The 16,248-nt window shown below is 41.2% G+C and overlaps 1 protein-coding gene across 1 annotated transcript in view; it reads right to left on the bottom strand.

Annotated features, from left to right (window-relative positions):
• Positions 1–230: 230 nt before the first annotated feature.
• The window catches only part of NCEH1 (neutral cholesterol ester hydrolase 1), a 30,738-nt gene continuing 14,720 nt past the window's right edge, over positions 231–16,248 (bottom strand). Inside the window, exons 2-5 of the mRNA XM_060767518.2 lie at positions 12,401–12,629; positions 7,525–7,594; positions 2,090–2,261; positions 231–1,099 (exon numbers count right to left, since the gene is read on the bottom strand). Of these exons, the coding sequence (XP_060623501.2) occupies positions 482–1,099; positions 2,090–2,261; positions 7,525–7,594; positions 12,401–12,629 (1,089 nt within the window). The 3' untranslated portion in view covers positions 231–481. The remainder of the gene's footprint in view (positions 1,100–2,089; positions 2,262–7,524; positions 7,595–12,400; positions 12,630–16,248) is intronic.

Consider the following 16,248-nt stretch of genomic DNA (forward strand, 5'->3'; position numbering starts at 1 on the left):
TTCTGTACATGTAGCAGAAAGAGAAAATATAACTGATCATGTGACACTGCAAATAGGGAACATTATATTTCAGATTAATCCAGAACTGCTTCGCCCACTCTGTACGTAAAAAAAGATAAACACTCCTTCCTGCTGATATCTCGATGTTCCACTTAAGGAGAGTTATTTTATGTGGAAATATATTCAGAAATGGCATTCTGTCCCACCGCCAGAGTCTGAAGTGCAGCAGCTTAATTTATGACCTTTTTATTCTGCATGGTAGATTAGGCTTTAGGCTGACAAATGGATTAAGACAAAACTGCTACCTGAAAGTGCAAACAAGTCATATGAGAGACATAAGGGTCACATGCTAGGTTATGCTCTAACTGACATCCACGAGATCTTAAAACGGATGGCACAAGATTGTACAAGGAGCATACATAGCATTGGAACCCCTTAGGGTTGGTTAGTTTGTACATATGGCGGGAAAAGCCCATTTGTTTCACAGGTTTTGATCTAGCCACTTGATATAGCTGTCTCTGGTTAGATGCCCTGCAAAAAAGTTGGTAGGCCAAACAGTGAAGATCATACAGCCATGGAAGCAGTCTTCAAAGTGATCCACAGTCACCTCCACCCCAGCTTTCTCCAATCGCTTGGCATACATTAAACCATCATCTCTCAGAACATCAATCTCGCAGGTCAGGATGTAAGTTTTTGGCTGGAGGCGAAAGACCTCCCGCTCGGCTAGCAGTGGAGCTGCACGGACATCAAGCAGCGCTGGTAGAGCTTGGATGATCTCTGCCTTTCCCGTTGTGGGCACTGCTGGCTTATAATTCTTCCTGAACCTTGAAGGCAAGAGGAAAGTCCAATCCAACCGTTCTCGGAAAGGGCTGACATGGTCCACATCAAGGGCAGTGTGGTTGTTCATCATCATGGGAAAGGCAAAGTCATAGTCTCCGTTGAAATAGTCAAGCCAGAACTTCACCATGACAAAGCGGGAAAGGACAGGCGTGATTTCGTTCTGCTGGTACGAGGGAGTGTTGAAATCAAGCGGCTGGAGGACAGGATAGACGAGAGCTTGCAGTTTAAATCGGTTGGTGACATTCTCCTCTTGAGTCATCTGCAGAAGACATGAAAGAAAGCACAGTGAAAGTACTGTGCAATACTAAACTCATGCAAAGAAACTAGGATTTGCTTCACTTTCTCTATCCCCATACTCCCAAAGCTTTGAAGTCTTCTCTTTTGAACTACATTTCCCAGAATCCCCCTCAGTTTGGATTTTTTTTTGTCGTGTCAGGAGTGACTTGAGAAACTGCAAGTCACTTCTGGTGTGAGAGAATTGGCCGTCTGGAAGGACATTGCTCAGGGGACACCTGAATGTTTTGATGTTTTATCATCCTTGTGGGAGACTTCTCTCATGTCCCCGCATGAGGAGCTGGAGCTGACAGAAGGAGCTCATCCGTGCTCTCCCCGGATTCAAACCTGTGACCTGTCGGTCTTCAGTCCTGCTGGCACAGGGGCTCCTCCCTCAGCTTGGTGGCTGGAGGGGATTCTGGGAGATGTAAGGTCAAAGAAGGAACTTTTGCAATCGCTGCAGCCTCCTATCTTTTATGAAAGAGGCAATCTCCTTTGGAAGAAATTCCACTCTCATATTGAACAGGAGTGGCTAATATGGACTACAAAGAAACCTAAGAGTTTCTGGTAAACACTTTGGAATGCCTCTTGCATTTCACAATAATTTAGTATGTTTGCCCTAAATGAATTCCATTGTATTCAAGGTAAATATTTACTGAATTCTTGTTAAAAGAATCCTTTCCTTATCTTACGTATCCTTACAACTGACTGAGAGGAGAGTTTGGGTTTTCACTCAGTGGCACTCAAACCACATTTGGAAAAGTTTTCAAAGGCATATCAATCTCACAGTAATAAGGAAACTTCCATCCACACAAGGGTTTGATGGGAAAATGAGGGCACGGAACTGATCCTAACTCCTTTAATCTTCAGGTTAAAACCTAAAGTAAATTCACCATCCTACTGATAACAAAGCCATTAGTTTCCCCTGATCTCTACACGTGCCCCTTGTACCCCTTCTTGGTGTTTCTTGGGTTACCTCTTGGCACACAGCAGCTGCCAAATTTCCTCCTGCACTGTCACCAGAAATTGCAACTCTGTTGGGATCCACAGAATATTGTGCCAGGACCTCAGGAAGCATGAAGTGTTTCACAGCATTCATGGCATCATCAAACTGAGCAGGGAAGTGGAAATCTGGCACCAATCTGTACCTGCCATGAAAAGAGTTGTTCCCATAAGAAAAAACGCTGAACCTGTGGAGTATTGCCAAGGATTCATAGTGGAGGTTACAGTAACAAGCAAACAACCTTTCTATGCTCTAGGGCTGGGCGGTTTCGTTCGTTTTTTTTTTATAACGAAGCGATATTGAACCATTCAGGAGCAACTAAAAAACAAAACGAATTTTTCCAATTCGTTTTGTAATTGTTTCGAAATTGTTTCGTTATTATTTCGTTATTATTTCCGTATGTCTGGTGCAAGTTTTATAGTCGTTGTTTGTTTTATCAGTGATAAAAAAATAAATTATCACACCAACAGTCAACAACAGAGGGAGAGGGAAGCTTCAGAAGTTCCCCCTGTCCCATTTGGAGGGTTTTTTAGCGTATTGCTCAATCGCGTCCGCCATTAACGAATCGATTCGTAATTGTTTCGAAATTGTTTCGTAATTTCCGAAATTTCGTAAATATCGAACTTTTTAAAAGAAAAATTTCAGAATTCTTTTAAAAAACGAAACGCAAAAACCCCCTAAAAACAAATCGAATTTAGAAACAAATTTTTCCGTGGTTGGACAGCCCTACTATGCTCTGAAACAGTCCCTGCCAGCAAAAGTGGAATTATGCTGAATTGGAACTATACAATCTGGTTAACTTGTGAAGAATAATTTGCAATATGCACATGTGTGTGTATGGGAGGAGAGGACTTTTCTTTTAAAGACAGGACATTTGAAAGATCACTGGGGTAGCTGCTCACAAAAGCAAAGATCCCATGATTGACTGTCTGGTGACTATGGGAATTGTAGTGCAAAATATCTAGGAAGGTGTCTACTTGTGGGAAGCTGTAGTCCAGCATTTCTCAACCTAGAGGTTGGGACCCCTGAGGGGGTTGTGAGGGGGGGGGGTGTCAGAGGGGTTGCCAAAACACAATATTTTCTGTTGGTCATGGGGGGTTCTGTGAGGGAAGCTTGGCCCACTTTTATTGTTTGTGGGGTTCAGAATACTCTTTGATTGTAGGTGAACTATAAATCCCAGCAACTACAACTCCTAAATGTCAAGGTCTATTTCCCCCAAACTCCCCCAAACTCCAGTGTTCACATTTGGGCATATTGAGGATTCATGCCGAGTTTGGTCCACATCCATCATCGAGTCCACAGTGCTCTCTGGATGCAGCTGAATTACAACTCCATAACACAAGGTCAATGCCCACCAAACATTTCCAGTGTTGTCTGTTGGTCATCAGAGTTCTATGTGCCAGGATTAGTTCAATTCCATCACTGGCTCTTTGAATGTAGCTGAACTATAAATTCCAGCAACTACAACTCCCAAATGACAAAATCAATCCCCATTCTCAAACCCACCAGTATTCAATTTTGGGCATATCTGGTACTTGTGTCATACTCAGTCCAGTGAATACATCCTGAATGAGATTTACATTACAATTCATAACATGCATGCATAAGGCTACTCCAGCATATAAAATGACTCCCATGTATAAGGCTACTCCCACGTATAAGATGACTCCCATGTATAAGACGACCGCTTACTTTTGAGAAGATTTTCTTGGGTAATCTTATATACCAAAAGACCACTGGACATGCAGTCAGTGAAAAAGAAGCCTTGCCTAATATTTAGGTTTGGGGAAAAAAGCTATTCATAAATTCACAAATTTGTATACCAATGGCATCCTAATTACATTTTCACTATTTGAAGCAGGAGATAGAAATTATTTTGCAAGCTAAAGTGACACACAGAACTTGCTTTTGTGTAGGCCTACACTCTGGAAATCGTTGAGACATTGCCCCTGATGTTTGGGTCCATGATCTGCTGCAAATACCAAAATCCATGGATGCTCAAATCCCATTATACAGAATGGCATAATAAAATGATGCGTCTTGTATAAAATGTCAAAACCAAAGCGATCTTTTGTGATTTCTTTCTGAATATTCCCTTTCTCCAGGCCGCCAATGCTCTACTTGATTTGTTGTTGTTGTTCATTCATTTTGGCAATGAATGTTTGCCACTTTGTTACTTTTGTCTGTAAACTGCCCTGAGTCCCTTTGGGGAGACAGGACGAGTTATAAATAAATAAATAAATAAATAAATATTATCAATCTGTGGATATAGAATCCATGGATATGGAGGGCTGACTGTACTGTGTTCAATCTACTAACAGCTTCTACTCATCATCCTGAAAGGGTACATTCCTGTCTTATGCTTTATACAGCTAATATTAAATACTAGGTGGATACATTTCATTCAGGAGTTTGGCAGAGAAAGAAAGGTGTATTTCAAAATACAAACACTACACTATGAATAACAACAGCTATAAAACAAAGTATGGCGCATAATGTGTCATCATTTGTTCTCTCTTGACATGGGAAAGAAAACACAAAGGCTAGTATTATATGTGGCGTTCACACATAGAGCCACTAGATGTCACCATTGCATGAAGCCAATTCCAACTGATTTAAATGTGATGTTCTTATCCTTTTTTGGAGTCTGGGTGCAGAAAGGGAAAGCAATTTCCAAAGCACACTCTGAACACATTTAACATGATAACCTTGGTCTTCATTTGGCTCCAGATAAACCCCCTCCTTAGCCTTTGCCCCATTCTGCTGTTGATACAATATTTTCATTTTATTTCAAAGGTTTATACAACATTCTTCAACACAACGTCCAGAGTTTGAAGTTTAAAATGATTCTATAAGAAACAAGAGCACATTTTCATCTACAGTGTTCTCCCTTGTGGTGAGATCCACATTTCACTAGCTTTTCAATGGAAAAAGCTCTCTCTTTCTCATCTTTCTGCAACCAGCCCAATCTAGTGTCATTTACATGACTACAATACCTATCATCCCCCATACTCCACCTCAGACATCAGAAGAGCTGCAAGACCAAGAACAAGCCACGAGAGTAAAGATGAAGATCCACCCAGAGGAAAAGTGTTCCTGCCATACATCAAGGGAACCACTGACCGCATAGGGAAGCTGATGAGGAAACACAACATACAAACAATCTACAAACCCACCAAGAAAATCCAGCAAATGCTACATTCAGCAAAGGACAAGAGGGATCCTCTCACCTCTGCAGGAGTCTACCGTGTACCATGCAGCTGTGGACAAGTCTACATAGGGACCACCAAACGCAGCGCCCAGACACGCATCAAGGAACATGAAAGGCACTGCAGACTACTTCAACCAGAGAAGTCAGCCATAGCAGAGCACCTGATGAACCAGCCTGGACACAGCATATTATTTGAGAACACAGAAATGCTGGACCACACCAACAACCACCATGTCAGACTACACAGAGAAGCCATTGAAATCCACAAGCATGTGGACAATTTCAACAGAAAGGAAGAGACCATGAAAATGAACAAAATCTGGCTACCAGTATTAAAAAACTCTAAAATTATAACAGCTAAACAACAGAGAGGAAAAAACCAGGCACAGATTAACATCTCCCAGCAACAGATTTTCCCAGACTCAGGCAGGCCTTCAAATGCTAATGAAGGTGATCAGCTAAACATTCACACCTAGCTCTAGCAGGGAAGAGCTCCTTGCCCCACCCCAGCCATTCCACAGATATATAAACCCATTTTTCCTACTTCCAACAGACCTTCTCAACCTCTGAGGATGCTTGCCATAGATGCAGGCGAAACGTCAGGAGAAATGCCTCTAGAACATGGCTCTATAGCCTGAAAAAACCCACAAGAACCTAGTGATTCCAGCCATGAAAGCCTTCGACAATACATCCCCCAGACAGTTGTCCTTCTTAACAAGTTATCTAGAAACTGAACCACTCCACAGGAGGACTAAGGACAAACAAAAGGAAGAAGAATAGATCACACAGCTTCCTGCCTTAAATTAGAAAGTATGGCTTTCTCATTATGTTATCCCTCAAGGCAACTTGTGATAACTTTTTTGGACTGCAATTCCCATCATTACTAAATGGTATATGCAATGATATAGCAGACAGAGGGAGCAATGCAGAGCCACTGCTGCCTGGCACGTAGGGCTTCCTCCCTCATCTCCCTATCTCCCCTTGCCTCCACTCCCAATGCCAGTAAGAAGGAAAGGGAAAGGGAAAGGGGGAAAGGGAGAGAGAGAGAGAGAGAGAGAGAGAGAGCGCACGAGCATATACACACAGAAAGAAGGATCCTGCAGAGCCTCTCCTTTCAAAACAAACCCCAACTACGGCAGTGTCCCCAGGCCAGCAGTGGGAGGAGGTGGCTGCAGGAGCAACATGAAAGGAAGGTGTGGGCTTGAGAGGTGGAAGCAACAGGGCAGGGATGGGAAGTGAAGGCTTTACCAGGAAGGCCAGAACGACTGGCTTCCCTTCTGCTTTCAGACCCAGTTCCTGATTCTCTTTATATACTGTATATACTCAAGTATAAGCTGAGTTTTTCAGCCCTTTTTTTAGGTAGACTTATACACAAGTCAAGATTATTTATTTTACTCTGCTATTATTCTTATTACATTTATTATTTTCTCTATTTATTATTGTTACTATTACATTTATTATTTTTCTCTATTATTACTGGTATTATTACATTTCCATTATTTTACTCTATTATTATTATTATTATTATTATTATTATTATTTTACTCTCATTATTACTGGAAGGATACGTAAGCACATTTACATTGAAGAAAGTTAGAACAATGGTTTAATCAGAGTTTGGCAGTCCTATCCTAAATTAGTTTTATGTAAATGTTCAAAAACATTTAACCTCCTGATGCCTCAATTAATGTAATTTAATTGGTATCTATTTTTATTTTGAGATTTACCAGTAGCTGCTGCTTTTTCCACCCTCGGCTTACACTCACATTAATATGTTTTCCCAGTTTTTTGTAGTAAAATTGGGTACCTTGGCTTATATTTGGGTTGGCTTATACTCAAGTATATGCAGGTTTATATATTTTAAAACTTGATTCCGTGATTCCAGGACACATCCCATTTTTTGAACTTCGGTTTTAGGGAGGAGAGGAGGGAGTGTGTCTTGGATTGTTTTAATAGGGTATTACTTTACAAGATTTAGACCTGCTCAGATTTTTGGTTAACAACAGAAACTCTGTTTGCATTCTGCTCCTTTATCAAAGTGAAAATATCAATGCATGCAGAACGATGATGTTCACTGATCAGATTATCGCTCAGAAAATTTCCTTTTTTTCCTCCCTAAGCACAAAACATCTGAAATGATGAAAATGAAAAGCCAAGATCCAAGGCTGGATCTTGTTACTGCTTGCTATCTACTTACTCAATTGAGACAATGACAGCATCCAGAGATTCAGCCATAACCAAGCACAGGTTATTGTAGTATCCGCCTCCTAGAGTAAAAGAGGACCAATAAAAAGAAACAAGGAAACATTAAGGCAATGCATGCAATCAGGATTATTTTTTTTAGCATCTCAAGGATCCTTGGGCTCATTTGCAGCCAAACATGAAATCAATGTGAACTTCATTTGCTATACCATACCTGCAATTTCACAAAATAACTTCTTGATAGATATTTCTGCTCTTCCTGGGATTTGAATGCTGTTGCTTATGCTAATCAAGATGGCACTAGCCACGTATATGAAGTAAGTATCAACAGGCTTAGCAGATGATGGTGATGATGATGATGATGATGATACAACTTTATTTGTATTCTGCCCTATTTCCCTGAGGGGACTCAGGACAGATTCCAACATAACAATGGCAAACATTCAATGCCTACATAAAACATACAATACTAACAAGAAATCCCAGAACCCCCCCCCCCACATATCATAGAATCATAGAATCAAAGAGTTGGAAGAGACCTCATGGGCCATCCAGTCCAACCCCCTGCCAAGAAGCAGGAATATTGCATTCAAATCACCCCTGACAGATGGCCATCCAGCCTCTGCTTAAAAGCTTCCAAAGAAGGAGCCTCCACCACACTCCGGGGCAGGGAGTTCCACTGCTGAACGGCTCTCACAGTCAGGAAGTTCTTCCTAATGTTCAGATGGAATCTCCTCTCTTGTAGTTTGAAGCCATTGTTCCGCGTCCTAGTCTCCAAGGAGGCAGAAAACAAGCTTGCTCCCTCCTCCCTGTGGCTTCCTCTCACATATTTATACATGGCTATCATATCTCCTCTCAGCCTTCTCTTCTTCAGGCTAAACATGCCCAGTTCCCTAAGCCGCTCCTCATAGGGAGCGGCTTAAAAGTAAGACATATTAAACCTATTAAAGCCTAACATCAAATTAAGAACTAACATCAGTAAATTAAACCTGACATCAATAAATTAAACTACATGTAATCAGACAAAATTCTATAATAACATAAATCTAAACAAAACATCCACATTAGTGCACAACAGGCAGCAAGGGTTCCCAAAACGGTGTAGGTTGGTTATGTAGTCAAATGAGATCATTGGGCTGGTGTGGACCAGGAAAGGCCAAATATGAATAGTTCTCAACCAGAGGCCCAGCAGTGATCTTATTTGAGCTTGCCTGGGTCTGGGAAGTTCATGAGATAGGGCTTTCTTACGGCTCTGCCCTTGTCATGGGCCTATTTGGTTAGGATAGGTGAAGGGCCTTTTTGGTGTCTGCTCCCAAATTGTGAAATTCTCTCCCATATAAGAACAGACTGCCCACCCACTTACTCTCTTGTGACCCTCTCTCCGCTTTCTTTGGATTTAAACAAGTATATGGAAACTTACTGTGTGTGCATAAAGATAAGAATGGACTGCATTCTTATCTTTATTGCTAAAAAAAAAAACCCTTTATATAATCAAATTTTAAATTACAGTCATCCCTTCACTTTTTGCAAAAGAGGAAATGTCACAAATGTCTCAGGAGTAGGGGGAGATATTGCTGTGGTCCCATAAGGGGTTTACCTGTCATGATCCCAGGGGGGAAAGTAGGAAAATGTTCACATGCAACTTTATTTATCCTGTTTACACCTCCTTTACACTCCGTGTGTGTTGTAACTGTCTGTTTCACCCAGGCAAAGGCATGGAGATGCTGGGTGGAACAGAAACATGAAGCAAATAGGAGGAAGAGAAGGAAACAGTGTTGCACGTGACCACAACATTGCTTACCCTACAGATCTGCTTCTTTCTCCTCTTCCTGTATGTTGCTTGCTCTTGTTCCCACCCATTCCTCCTTTCCTTTGCCTGGGTGAAACAGACATTTGTGGCACAGAGGAAAAGGAAGACAAGTTGTATCTATGGCAGTGGTTCTCAACCTGTGGGGCCCTAGGTGTTTTGGCCTACAACTGCCAGAAATCCCAGCTAGTTTTCCAGCTGTTAGGATTTTTGGGAGTTGAAGGCCAAAACATCTGGGGACCCATAGGCTGAGAACCACTGATCTACGGGTAAGTGAAGTGGCATGTAGGTTTGGCTCCTCCTTTTACACGCATGACACAAGGGTCATGAACACACATCCAATGTGATTCATTTCTTTAACAGGTAGTCTTGTCAGGTTAGGATGAGTTTTATAGACTACAGCTAATACACCTCCTCCCTTGCAGTCTTTCCTTCTGTTTCTCACTAACACAGTATCCTGGTGCGAGAAGCTGAGCCCATGCCAGGCCTCTACCATCTCCCAGCCAAGATTCTGTAAAGTGTGCCAGCTGGCATCCTCATCTAAAAGGTGATCATATATGTATTTTATTTTTAACTGACATTACATAGGAACAAGGTGAGATTTTGTGGGTAGCTTGGTTTACTTTCTATGTTACCTGGGCTGGCAGAATAAATGGGAGGTAAGACAGGTGTCAACCAACTATTTCTACTGCTTAGGATTTTTTTTAGTATTATCTTAGAACCCTTATTTTGTATCCTGTGTTATCCTAATGGGAATCCAGGACATCCCCTCACCCCACTTTCACAGGTTTTACACTTGTTTTTTTGATTATTGGTAACCTTCTGTCACCAGCCTCCACCTCCCAACATTCACACTTACCTAAGCAGTTTGAAAGCAGCTTGAGCTGCAAGTAGAAAAATTAGGTACCACTAAAAACAAATGGAGGAGTTATTTTATGACATCATAAAGAAAAAGATCAGAAAATGCTTAGTGACCAAAATGAAGGAAAAAGTCCTGATGGCTCTTTGTCATAGAGGATGGAGCGACAGCAAGTAATGTGTTTTGATACATTTCCAGGGGTGATTTCTTCTTCTTCTTCTTTTATAAAAAAAACCCCTGTACCTTTTGACTTGAACAATAGACAAATATCAAATCTATCTTTTTTGGCAAGGTGAGTCATAGAGGAGTTGCCTTCCAACTCCAGGAAGTGTTGGATGATACAGGTTTTCCAAACACATTTCAAATCAACTTCAGAGCAAGGTATAGAGTCAAGACTACTATTGTTTCCTTGATGGATGATCTTTGCCTAAGCATCAACATAGTGTATTGATGCTTTTGGACCCCTCACTGGCATCTGATATCAAGGATCATGATACTCTTCTGGAACAGGGGAAGGTTTTCAAAATCAAGGGGACTATAATCCAGTGCTTCCAGTCCTATCTCGCAGGTAGATTTCAGATGGTGATGCTTATGTTAGCGACTCCTCAAAAAATTATATTCAGGTCTGCTTGCTTGTGCAGATTGAGTATGTTCCTTATTGTAAATGCCTGAGACCAGAAGTATTTTGGATTTTTATTTTTTTAAATACCTGTATTTTTATATACATAGATTTTTAGCTATCTTGGAAAGGGGACCCAAGTCTAAACATAACATTCATGTATATTTATATAGATCTTAGAATAGAACAACTTTATTGTCATTGTACATCGTACAACAAAGTTAAATCCCTAATCACATTATATATGTACAAATTACAAAACAAAACACCAATCCTTCCACATTCTAATCACTATTACACAACCCCTAATGCCACATCAGTGTGAAACCAGAAAGTTCAATATAGTCAGAGCTCCAGGGTAAAAGCTATCTGTCCACCTATTCGTTCTTGTTTTTATCATCCTATACTGTCTGTCAGATGGTAACAATTCGAAAAAGAGTATCAAGGGTGAGATGGATCCTTACGAATATTTTAAGCTTTCTTAAGGTAGCAGGAATTATATAGTTCTTGCAAAGAGGGGAGAGGGCAATCAATAATTGTTGAAGGCCTTCATGGCTGGAATCACTGGGTTGATGTAGGGTTTTCAGGCTATATGGCCATGTTCTAGAAGCATTCTCTCCTGACATTTCGCCTGCATCTATGGCAAGCATCCTCAGAGGTTGTGAGGACATCGCCCAAAAAACCTACAACAACCCAATCAATAATTCTTTGAGCAGTAGTAGTCACCCTCTGGAGCACCTTCATATTTGACACTGTGCAATTACCAAACCATACAGAGATGCAATAGGCTAGAACACTCTCTAGAGCACAACCGTAGAAGGTTATCAGCTGTTTTTCATTCAATTGTTGGTTCTTTAAAAGTCTCAGAGAATATAATCTCTACTGGCCCCGTTTGCCACGGTATTAAAGCCCCAAGTCAGGTCTTCATTAGCAGTATTTATTTATTTATTTATTTATTTTGGGCACTTCTACCCCGCCCTTCTCAACCCCCTGGGGGGGACTCAGGGTGGCTTACAACCGGCACAATTCAATGCCAACAATTAATCAGATAAAATACATGACAGCAATAACCACGATAATTAAAACATTCAATTAATACAATAACTACTAAAAAGCCAATCTAGTGGCCAACGTTCACCGAGTTCTAAAATCCGTAAGTCCATTCAGCATTACCATAGTCCTTTCCAAATTCTGGTCGTCATTACCTTGTCAGTCAGTAAGACCCAGAAACTTAAAACTGGCTGCCCACTCCACTAAATCTCCATTTAGAACCAAAAGTTTATATATACACCCTGAAAGAAATTTAGTACATAATATTTTTAACACTTTTGTGCATGAAACACAAGCAGACTATTTCAACAATTTCCTTTATGGAAAAAAGAATTTTAGTTATTGCTATTGTTAGACAATTGGGAGTCAGAGACCCTTCTGAAGCCACTGTACACCAGCCAAAGATCTACCAGTAGATGCTGACCTGTGGTCTATCCATCCACCTGCAGTGGAATTCCTGTGACTTATCCCCAAATAAAAAAAAATGGGAATGGAAACACACAAAACAAAAAGAAGGAAGGTTGTAAACCACATACTTGCACTTGCCAGGGCCCATCCTCCTCCATGAATGTAGACCACACTACGTTTTAGTGTCTTTTCTCCTTCTTGAGATGGTTCATATACCCTGACCTCCACACCATTAAATTGAGTATCTGTTATCTTCATTCGTTCAGAAGTTTGAGAATCTGTCTGGTCAAACGCGCCAATAAGATAGTTCAGAACTCTGAGATGGTGGCCAATTCCCAGGAAATGAGCCAGGTTACACTGGAGGGAGAGAGAGAGAAAAAAACCAGGGATCACACACACGCACAAAGGAAAACAACTGCAAAGGAGAGTGATAGAAATGTCCATGCAAACTTTAACTTGATTGTTTGTTCATTGGGATCCTAAAACAAATCAGGCCTGTACCCTCCTTAGAAGGCAAGATCACTAAATTAAGGCTGTTGTACTTTGGCCATATCATTGGGGGGGGGGGGTTAAAGTGCAGAGCAGTGTCCTAACTGATGGCCAGGGGATGACCTGGGGCTACTCATTTCCAAGGCCAGCTGAACTACTATAAGAGGGGTGGGCCAGGGCTATTACCATGAGGTAGCATAAGGCCAGGGAAGTGGGTAAAGTGCAGAGCAGGGTCCTAACTGATGGCCAGGGTAGAGCCTGGGGCTAATCATTTTCAAAGGCCTGCTGGAGCCACCAGGTTTTCAGGTCCCTGCAGAAGGAGGACAGTAACGGGGTTTGTCTTATCTCTCTGGGGAGGGTGTTCCAAAGGCGGGGGCCATCACCAATGAGGCCCCTCTCCCTCGTCCCCACCAACAGTGATGGGAGCGAGAGGAGGGCCTTCCCAGTAGATCTTAGATCCTGCGTTGGTTCATAGGGGGAGATGTGATCATGGAGATAGGTGGAGGCCAAACAGTTTAGGGCTTTCTAGGTCATGACCTGCACCTTGAACTGGGCCCAGCAACTTTTTGGAAGCCAATTAAGCTGCTTTAATAGGAGCGTTGTATGTTCACTAGAATTAGCTCCAGTTAGAAGACTGGCTGCCGACCTTTATACCAGTTGGAATTTCTGTGCCGTCTTCAAAAGCAGACCCATGTAAAGACCTTCTATAACTTCCATTCACAGATGGAAACCAGGACATGTATGAGAACCTCAGAATGTGTTCAAAATGGCAAAAGTTGTTAATGAAGAAAAACATAGAACTAGGAGAGGTTGCAGAAGTTGATTTTGCCTACTAGGAAGAACAGGACTCTATCCCATTCCATTCTTTTGAGTTAAAATAACTTAATAATAATTTTATTCTCATATCCTGCCTCCATCTCCCCAAAGAGACTCGGGGCGGCTTACATATGGCACAAAGTGTCAAAAACAAAGCATAAAATAAGCACATAGTACAATACAATAGAATAAAACTTTTAGCATGTAAGAACAACAATTTAAAACCCAAAACTGCACCTAATGACCTATGGCGACAAGTTACCAAAAACATGGTCAGAATGTAAACAATAAGACAAGGGAGTGGGATAGTGCAAATTGTAGCTAAGGACAAGGACATGGGATGAAGTGCAGTGCTGTGTCATTAATTGTGGACAACTGGGACTAGACGTTGGCAAAGGCTTGTTTAAATGTCCAAGTCTTCAAATGCTTACGTATGGAGTTAGTGGAAAACAAAATACTTTTCACATTGAAACAACCAAAGGAAGCAGAGGATAAAATGAAAAGTGGGAGGAGAGAAACCAAAACATTGTAATTGCAGTTGAAAAAGTAAGACAGCAGAGTTTTAATCACGCCATCTCTGCCAAACTGGTCACTGCTAAAGGCATAGTAACAGAAGCCAGCTAAAAAAGCTTAGGTTGCAGCATCTCCCAGAACTTGAAACACAGAAGTGGGAAAAGCAGGCTGTGCAACATTCACCAAAAACCATGGTATACAATGTCTGAAACTGAAAACTTAGTTAGGCCATCTTTTTTTAAAGAAACAAAAACACACATGAAAGAGATGGTGGGAGCACAGAAAGGAGATGAATCATCAGCTGAGATTCTGCAATGGAGCAAATGGCAAAAGAAATAATGCTTCTCCCATGAGACTCCAGTTGTTTCTAAACCACACGTCTCTTAGTCGTGTTTTGAAAGTCTGGAAAAAACAATAAAAATTTCAGGGCAACTAATTGGCAGAACCCCAAGGCTGTCTGGTGGAAAGTGGTTAAAGGTATGACATATAAAACAGACAACCAAGACAGAAGTCACTGGGAGAAAGTGGCACCAATGTGTGACTCATTAACTGGAATGCATAAAATTAGAAGTGCGCATGAACAAATAGCTGAGGATCATTTGTGTAGGGTTATGCGCATCAGTGTGTTTGAAACAGAGGGAAGCATAAAGAAAGACATGGAGAGACAAGACCTGTGGCCGTCACATACAAGGCCCTTGTAACCACAGAACTTATATCCACAGTTTCACTTACTTGCACACAGCGAAAAAAACTCTCCCCAGGAATATGCTAGATCCTCCAGGCAATTCTATGGTATGCTTCCCCTGGATTTGGAGGATCTAGCAAATTCCTTGAAACAGTAGTCTTTGAATGTAACTTTATGCTCATATCTACAGTTTGAAGTAACTGGTCCAGCCAGGAATGTCTTCCCTGCAAATACAAGTCTCACTACAAAAGGGTGGTTGTTGGATTGTGCTCCTGTACCACATGGTAAGCCACATCTGTCTGAGTATGAACTGGAAGTGAAAACAGAAGCAACTTACATTTCTATTCTCAGCCAATTTCAGTGCTTTAGGTGAGTTTGGGTTCTACCTTTTCTTCATGACTCTGATGTTAGGGAAGGAGATTTTTGTCTCAGACAACCTATGTGCAATACCTATATGTTTGTGTAGGCTTTGGGGAGGAGAAAAGACAAAAAAATGATCCTGGCAACTATGAGCCACCATTGACCCATTGCTTATTTAAGATAATATTTCAGCTCAGACATTACACTACAGTTTAGTGCTGCTGAATAAGCTCCAGGTTTCTACATTCCTTTCTCTTCATTCTGGTGCAGCTTTAAGAAGGGCACATATATTGTTAATTTCTATTTTTTATTAACTCTGGGGAAGCACACTGGGCAAAAGCCAAGAGTCTGGGGGGGGGGGGTGCTCTATTGTTCTACCCCATACCTTCTTAAGTCACCTCCTCTCACATGTAGCCAATGTTGGGACCTGAAGCAGTCCCTCTCCCATTAAATGGTCCTTGAACAACCAATCACATCTCCTGAAGTCTTCTATTTTTTTTGGGGGGGGGGGAGGTTGTTTCCACAGTATGAGTAACTATGGGTTAATGAAACAAGCTAACTACATAAATCATTTGATGAAGACTTCCCAAAACATAATCAAAAGAACCATAATTTATCCCAATACAATGCCAACCCAAAGAGTAGGAGGAGAGCTGATAAGCCTGAACCTTGCCCAGGCGAAACTGAAATATAATTAGCTTTATTCTGATTTTTAGACACCACCTCCACCTATTCAGATTTGCTAATCTGACAATAAAACCCAACTGTCGTCTAACTTGCGCACTGTCTCCAGCCCCCACAATCTTCCAAGAGAGGGCTGAGATCACACTTTGAAGTAATATTTCATCTATACAGTAGTATGAACCAGAGCCCAAGAATAAAACAGGCGTACAGAACCAGGTAACAGCTGGGCTGTTATGTGACCCAGTGATTCTAGCAAGAAGGAGGAAAATCCAAAAACTAAGCAGAGATTAGCATTTTTAGAAATTTTATTTCTGCTGTGAGAAAGTCTTTTCAATGGCAATGTTTTCAAAACTACCTACAGTTTAGGGCTTATTCTGAGTAAATTTGGATTGATTAAATACTGTTTCGTCTCAGTTTACCTGTACTACC

Source organism: Anolis sagrei, chromosome 3, assembly GCF_037176765.1.
Source record: "Anolis sagrei isolate rAnoSag1 chromosome 3, rAnoSag1.mat, whole genome shotgun sequence".
Taxonomy (NCBI): Eukaryota; Metazoa; Chordata; class Lepidosauria; order Squamata; family Dactyloidae; genus Anolis; species Anolis sagrei.